General features: G+C 36.7%; 1 protein-coding gene across 2 annotated transcripts; it reads left to right on the top strand.

The window, feature by feature from the left end:
• The first annotated feature begins 698 nt into the window (after positions 1 to 698).
• On the top strand, positions 699 to 7170 carry LOC124938364 (protein LATE ELONGATED HYPOCOTYL-like). Of its 2 annotated transcripts, none has more exons than XM_047478788.1 (7): positions 699 to 935; positions 1184 to 1288; positions 1420 to 1531; positions 1783 to 1844; positions 4109 to 4342; positions 4640 to 5761; positions 6440 to 7170. In XM_047478788.1, the coding sequence occupies exons 2-7, from the start codon at positions 1250 to 1252 to the stop codon at positions 6824 to 6826; spliced, it is 1956 nt and encodes a 651-aa protein (XP_047334744.1). In that variant the 5' UTR covers positions 699 to 935; positions 1184 to 1249; the 3' UTR covers positions 6827 to 7170. The 2 variants fall into 2 exon arrangements, with proteins under 2 accessions (XP_047334744.1, XP_047334743.1); XM_047478787.1 differs by having other exon boundaries at positions 1105 to 1288.
• Positions 7171 to 8311: the final 1141 nt, after the last annotated feature.

Genomic DNA, 8311 nt, shown 5'->3' with positions numbered 1-8311 from the left:
AAATGTTCCTATTGCGTCACGCATTCTCAGGTTGCGTGACGCAATTTTTTATATTTTTCAAAAAATTTTAATTATGAAATTTTTTGGACGAAAATGCCCCAGTTGTGTCATGCAATCGCGTCACGCAACCCCAGTTGCGTCACGCAACCCCAGTTGCGTCACGCAATCGCGTCACGCAACCCCAGTTGCGTCACGCAATCGCGTCACGCAACCCCAGTTGCGTCACGCAATCGCGTCACGCAACCCCAGGTGCATCACGCAACCGCGAGACGAAAAAAAAAAAAATCGGTTGCGTCACGCAACTGGAGTCAGTTGCGTTACGTAAGGGTATAATTGTCATTAAAAAAAATGAGGGTCACCAACGATATTTAAATTATGCACCCGCACTTTTAATTATTCACTCTATCTGTAGGTCATTTCTTCAAATTTTCCCATACAAAGCGGTTAAATAGGTCTGTCTTGTTCGGTACACAAAATGACCGGTGGCCGGCTATTGTCTGGAAAGATCGGCCACGTATGATTGTTGGAGCCTGGGAGGGACCCTTGGAGCATATATGGAAACCAGACCTTGTGTTTTTCTACTAAAGAAGATGAGTTTGTGGCAGAGGTTTAGCGTGAATAGTTTTCCCTCTCTAAAAAGTGCAAGTTGGCCCTTCAATCAGCCAATAATCTGCTACCATCCATCCAGCTCCCCCAACCGCTATATTTCGTCTTCATTTTCAGCCACTTATCAAAACCTCACTCGTTTCCTTCGAAAATAGTGGCTTAGGTTTCTCTGTAGAGAAGAACACTACCGACCCGTCTTCTCTTTCATCTTTCCGATGCATTTGGAATAGAGCTGAGTTAATAATTTATTGGCGATGAAAAGGCCAACCTGCCTCTTTTTTGGTGAGGATTGTGAAAAAGGAAAATTTCCTTTAGTTGCTTCAGATTCAGTTAAGCTCCCTCCTTCTTCTTATCTCTTTCTTTCTTTCTCCTTCTCTTCCTTTCTAGCTAACAGTATTCTGGTCGAACTTTAATGATGGTAATTATGGTTCTGCAAGCTTGTGCTAATGTAGAATTTTCCTTGTAATAAACTTTGGTAATGCGGATTTTTCTTTATAGATAGACTACCTGTTGTTACTTCCTCTGCGTCTCTGCAGTAATATTAGCTTGTCATATTTAATTTTCCACCACGCGGCAGATATGAGAAAGATTGCAGCATTTTTAACCATTATTCTTTAGAGAGGATTTGACTGGCCTCTAGTACATGGACACCTACTCTTCTGGAGAAGAATTGGTCATTAAGGTGATATATACCATACCCATTTGTTTGTATAACTTCCTCCTTCAAACTAGCATAGTATCGTCCACAGTGGTCTTGATGGTCATAAAGATGTTGATCTGGTTCTTACCTTACTAGCTACATTTATCCAGCAGATAAGGAAACCATATACAATTACTAAACATCGAGAGCGATGGACTGAAGAGGAACACAATAGGTTCATAGAGGCCTTAAAACTCTATGGAAGAGCTTGGCAGCGTATTGAAGGTATTGGCTTTCCTTCCTAGGCTAAGTATGTCAAAGTAGTAGTTCCAAAAGTAACAGTCTTTTTAGCTGCAGGGTCAGTTTACTAGTTTGACCCGATTTCACTTCATTTTTTGTAGATCCTCTGAATGTTCTGGTGAACCTGTTGTCTTGCTATCCTCATATAATATAAGCTCAATCTAGCTATTATGCATTCTTTTACATAATTAGAATCTCTTCTTTTGTTTTCTCTTTCAACTACTGTTAATGTGCAGAACATATAGGAACCAAAACTGCTATACAGATCCGTAGTCATGCACAGAAATTCTTCACAAAGGTCAGTCCAAATCTCCTATTATCTTCATGAAATATATTTCGGTGTTTCTTCTAGCTGAATTTGCATGTTAAATTCAAACTAAATCATGATGCGTGAATATATCTTCTTTCCTTAATTTTATTTTATTGCAGTATATGTTACTGCTATAAATAAAAAAGCCTAAAGATTAAAAGATCTGACTTTTGTTAGTTTTAATTTGTTGCAGTATTATTATTGCTATAAATAGTCCTAGGATTAAGAGATCTGGTTTTATTTTGTTTTTTTTTATTGATGTATTTAGTGCTACTGTATATAAGCCTAAAATTAAGAGATCTGATTGTTCTGGATGTCTGTCTATATATGCAATTCCATTAGTCTTTGGTTAGGGTGGAGTTGGAATTGAGATTGAGATTAGAATTGAAGGTCTAATTCCAAATTCATTGTTTGTTTAATGACTTAAATAATAAGTTATAGTTAGAATTGGAATGTATATGAGTTTGAAACCTTTTTACTTTAAATTGTAATCCAATCTCTAGACGTTATAAATGAATTGCAGTTCATTTCCAATTCTTATATAATTGAAATTAGGGAATTCTCAATGCTATCGAAGGACTGAGAAGCAGTTACTCTCTCCTCTTCCTTCTTTGGCTTGAAAGGTGTACCACAGAGTTTCGAATTTTGGCATGCGGGTCTGGCTTTCGTCTTAGCTGCCGTCGCTGTGTCCGTCGTCGCATCTTTTCCAGGCATGGTTCGTTCTAGCATCAGAGTGACCAACAACCGTGCCTTTTCCGGTGAGGTATCCTCTGAGAACGTAGTAGTTGGTTGAAGGAAGAGATGTATATCAAGGAAAATAGAGGCACTAGAAAAAACAAGAAATGGACAATGGTTGATCTCCCTAAAGGTGTAAGAAACTAGTGGGTGGTTATTTATTATTACATATAGGAAAATGTGTCATACTTTGGTCTAGTTGTCACATAAACCCTAGTTGTCATAGACATTGTTCATCACAAGAAATGATGCACAGGAACAAGAAATTAGATTTTTGTTGAATTGGAAGAAGAATATTTAGTTTATGTTATGCATAGACACGAGGACAACGATGTCGGATACCAACATTATGAACCAAAGAATAAATTAGGGTCGTGGGAGAGATGCGGAAAAGTGATGAGAGTCTACCTGAACTTCATTCATTGAACAACATGCGGAATTGGTGTTAATACAATATTTATACGCTTCATCTATTAATTATTTATAAGATTTCCATCTTCCATGTTTACTAATATAACATTAACCATAACAAAATCACGGAGCAGAACTGGAACATATGCAGAAGTTGGAATCTACCTTTTACGGAAATCACTAGAATTGAAAGTATTGTAATGAGATAATACGTTTACGTTTTTCACTTTTAGCTTTTATTCAGAAACTGTTACGAATTTAAAATCGTTCTAGGCCTGTCTAGAATGATCCCTTAAGACTTATGTTTTTTTTTTCCCTTTTTTTTGGGAATTTTTAATGAAATGACGTTAAGTCGTTTTTCCCAAAAAACTAAAAATATAACATTAACACTACCGCTATTATTGATGTGACAAAGAATGCTACATCCCCTAACAATGTACATGTTAATTCTAGGAATTGTTATTAGGATTAGTTTTTGATTGTTATTAGGATTAGTAAAGATTGGGTTGTTTACAGTTTGGTTGCATGATTTAAGATTATTTGTTGATGTTCTTGGTTTCGAAATTTTGAGTCATGTAATAGTTAAGGTTATTTTGGGTTATGAATTATTTGAAGAATTCTAATTTAAAATCCCTCATGGTATGGGTTTTGTATAAAAGTCTCTTTTGTGAGCTTTCAACCGTCCAATTTCTATTATCATAAACACTCCCTATTACCTATAGAATGCTTGGAAGAAGGTGTAACTTGCATTGATCCTGAAATCTTCACTATTCCGCATTCTGAATGCAATTGAGATCTCAGATTGAGGCATTGTTTTGTGTGTGTGTTTCTTTAGTGCCCAGAATGTGGGTATATGATATCTACCAATGTTTATAATTTGTTGCATGTGGATGGCATATTGTCTTCTCTTGTTAGTAGCTTATTATCCAAACTGAGATGACTCTATTGTTGGATGTTTATCTGCTTCTCACATCCTGACAAATAATTTATTTTCCATTCTAATATTCTATATTTCTGCCCATATAATTTTTATGTAGTTGTTGTGCCATAAATGTAATACCATACAAGGCTTGCAATACTAAGTACCTTTTAGTTTTTGTTTTCAGTTGGAGAAAGAAGGTCTTGCTAAAGGGGTTCCAGTTGGAGGAGCCCTTGACCTGGAGATTCCTCCTCCTCGGCCAAAAAGAAAACCAAGCACTCCTTATCCTCGAAAGACTGCTACTGGAGCTCATCCTACACTACTATTGGAAGAAGATAGGGACGGGAAGCGATCAGCTCCAGTTTCTTCATTCTGTCCTGGTAGAGAAACATTTGACTTTGTGAAAAAACCACTTCCTGAGGTAATTTGACTTTATGTTCTTGTAAAGGTTTTCCCTTCTCCCTTCATACCATACATTCTCTTAGGTCTTGTTACAAATAAACCCTTATCGCATCATCAATTAAGCCATCCTCTAAAACCCTTCTTAATTTTTCTTAATAAATGTACGGCAGTCTTGTCTTTTCACCTACAATTCAAAGGGAATATTGGAGAAACACACAATAAAACCGATTATCTCATATCCAAAATGTGTTTTTGCGTGTATGATTGCTTGGTTCTCACATCATTTGCTTTTATTTCCTTATTTGTTTCTTGCCAGGAACCATGCTCAAACAAAAAAAATTCAGACATTACGAAAGAAAACCAGGTTCAGGACCAGGATAATTGCTCCATCACTTTTACCGTTGTTGAAGAAGCTCAATGTACTTGCCTCTCCTCCACAAACGAAAATAAGAAAGCATCCATGGTGACACCTAGAAGTTCATGTGCTTACAGAGAATATGTAATTAATGAGGAAAGTAAACCATGCAACAACACTACTGAATCTGGTATTACCACCATAGCAAATGAAAAGCTGATTAGTGTCGATTCCATTGAAAATAGAATAAATATCTCAGAACAGAGAAAATATGATATTACAAATCCTCATAATAATGTTATGATTGAAGATAAGAAAATAGAGGAAGCAAGGCCTCATGAGAATTTTGTGCTACCGTCAAACAGTATTTCCCAAATGGGAACAATACAAGGGCACCTTAATCCTTTCACTAATCCAGTAGGATATCCAACTTTTCATTGCCCTTTTACAGCAATTTGCTACAAACAAGATGGGTACAGATCACTCTTTCATATGCCCGCCTTTTCGAGTCTTGTCGTATCTACTCTGCTTCAAAACCCTCCAGCTCATGAAGCTGCACGATATTCGGCTGCCTTTTGGCCTTGCCTGAATGTAGAATCTTCAACAAGGCATATAAATCCCACTCCTAGTATGGAAACAGTTGCTGCTGCTACAGTGGCTGCAGCAACAGCATGGTGGACTGCCCAAGGCCTTCTTCCTTTTTGCAGTCTTCACCCAGGCTTCAGTTGTCCTCCAGTTTCAAAATCTGTCATTGCTGCAGGTGTTGTTCAGTCTACAGATTCTGAAGAAGGTGTAATGGAAGATGATGCTGGACCAGTAGAAGAAGTACATGATAAACCCGCATTGGACACAAACGTCAATGTTTCTAGCGAGATGAAGAACAGAAATCTGGTTGATCGTTCTTCCTGTGGTTCAAACATGCCCTCTGGCAGTGAAGTAGAGAAAGATGTTGCTGATAAGACTGAGGAGACCAAAGGGGAGGAACTGAAAGAGTACAATGCAAATCAATCTGAATATACAAGTTGCAGCCGTATTAGGATTTCTGGAAACACAATTGATTATTGGAAGAAGGTATCTGAAGAGGTAACTTTAAAGAGCAAAACCATCTATATTGTCTATCTTATTCTCTCATTTTTTTCATAAACTTTTACATGTTTGAATGCTTCAGTTCGAGTCAGCACTTTTGAGTCAAATCATAACTTTTACAACAAAAAACACAAATATCATCCATTTTACATCATTAAATTTTGGAAGTAATCTCGTTTTGCTTGCTCAACTCGTGACAGTTTCGTTTTGCTTCATGAACTTATAAAAATGCCTCAAATTACTTCCCGTTGTCATATTTTGGTTAACTATGTTATAGTTTTGATATGAATTTTAGAAAGACAATATTTTAGCCAAGTGATATTTAAGTAACTATAAGAACGGTGTAGAAATTATTTAATAAGTTAACGGAGTTAACCAACAACTAATGGGCGGAAGTAATTTGAATAATTTTTAAGAGTACAAGAAGCAAAACGAGTCCGACACAAGTTGTGGAAGTAAAATGAGCATTTGATACAAGTTCATATAGCTAAATGAACTTGTATCCTTAAATTTTCATTCAAAACTGCTAGCTGTCAAGACATTATTTTCATTCCTTGATAGCGTGAAACATCCATACTGCTTGCATACATAGAGCAAAAATAAAGGATTTTTATTTTCATGCATTCCTCCTCCCTTTAGTTTCTAGGTTGTACAATATTGTTGCTTCATGTGCAGGGACGTCTGGCCTTTCAGGCACTCTTTTCTAGAGAAACCTTGCCACAGAGCTTTTCATCTATGTACGATGATCAGAACAAGAATTTCCAAAAGAAAAGAAGTGAAAATGGGGATGACAAATTGGAGAAAATGGGGCAATTAGAATTAAGCAGCCATGAAGAATTATTGGCTGATCAGAGGCTGCCCAAGTTTGGACTGGGAAATGGCAATACAAAGGGAAAGGGTAGGCGCACAGGAGGATTCAAGCCTTACAAGAGGTTCTCCGTGGAGGCTAAATTGGTCAGTAACAGTAATAGTAGGATGCTGAATTCCAGCATTATCGAATGTGAAGAAGACCAAGATCCTAAGAGAGTACGTTTGGAAGAGAAGAAGGCTTATTATATTTGATGCCTTTTGAAGCAATGTGCAATCGATAAGAAGGCTTATTATATTTGATGCCTTTATTTGATGTGCACTGAGTATTTGTGTATCCATCACATTTAAACTTCTCAGCTACAAATTTCAACCACTAAAAGAACTGAAATGCACGGAATTCGTGTAGGCAGGCATGTGTGGTGGGTGTTTATGACATTTTCATACAACACTATTACATCGTGTCCTTAGGCAGGCATGTGTGGTGGGTGTTTATGACATTTTCATACAACACTATTACTTCGTGTTTTGGACAACATAATAGTTCACAAGTGCAATAAATAAATAAAAGAACTGTGCCTAATATTTCTTTTGGAGTTAGCCATTATATATATAGATCAAACTTCAAATGGTGTGATTGTGTTTTATCTTACAAAAGTTCAAACCAGAGCCAGATAGATCTTCTTAGTTGAAGAAGAAGCAGCGTGCATGGAGACTGGAGAGGAAGGGGAATTACTGATTAAGGATCCCTTAATATTTGTTTATCTTCACATTTCTGGACTTTTTTCTTTCATATAATTAATATTGAAAATATTGATTTTAAGTTATAAAAAAAAAAATGTATGATACTGATACCGAAATTATTTATATAGTAAGGCATTCGATTTTTAAAATTTTGATATATCGAAATAGTATTTCTAAATTAATATATATATATATATATAAATAAAGAATATCACTCAGCTAAACAATATTTTGATTTTAACACTCTTCATGTACAGTAAAAGCAAGAAATCAGTTCATTCGTGTATCATCTTGTATGTTCGCGTATATTCTAATAGATCGAGAGAAATAGATCGAGAGAGAGAGCATCCGTTGTCCTTGAGAATCTTTAAATAGAGAGGAAACACCAACGGTCGAATCTTCTATAATGACACGTGGCGAACTTCCATTGGAACGTCTCCATAGTACACAGGTACAGCAGACTCTAAACACCAGGATCGTGGCCGTAACAATCTGGTAGTGTGCCGAATATTCTTCTAGAATTGTCCTGCAAGAAACAAGTAGTGGGAATAATATTTGCTTAGGTGACATTAGTTAATTGGTTGCAACTTGCTATCGTACTGATCTGCACTGAAAAGTGCAGCAGAAGTAGCATACAACTAGTTGATCGTGGGTAGACGGATGCTAGCTTTAAACAACTGCTTAAGCATGGTATTAGACGTTTTTCACTTAGACTGACAAGTCTAATGAAGTTAGACGCCCACGTCTAATATCAGGATCCATTATACCACTAGACCACCTAGTCTAATTGAATTAGACGACACGTCTAATTACAGTTCCCTTCAGACTAATCTGAAGGAGTTAAACTGCAAATCTAACTCTCATCTGTTAGACGGCACGTTTAACTACGTTTCCTTTCAGACTAATCTAAAGGAGTTAGACTGCACGTCTAACTCTCATCTCTGTTAGACGGCACGTCTAACTACGTATCTGTTAGACTGCACGTCTAACTACGTA

The sequence above is a fragment of the Impatiens glandulifera genome, chromosome 5 (assembly GCF_907164915.1).
Source record: "Impatiens glandulifera chromosome 5, dImpGla2.1, whole genome shotgun sequence".
Lineage (NCBI taxonomy): Eukaryota > Viridiplantae > Streptophyta > Magnoliopsida > Ericales > Balsaminaceae > Impatiens > Impatiens glandulifera.
The sequence above is the reverse complement of the archived record's forward strand: the minus strand, read 5'-3'. Positions and strand labels throughout refer to the sequence as shown.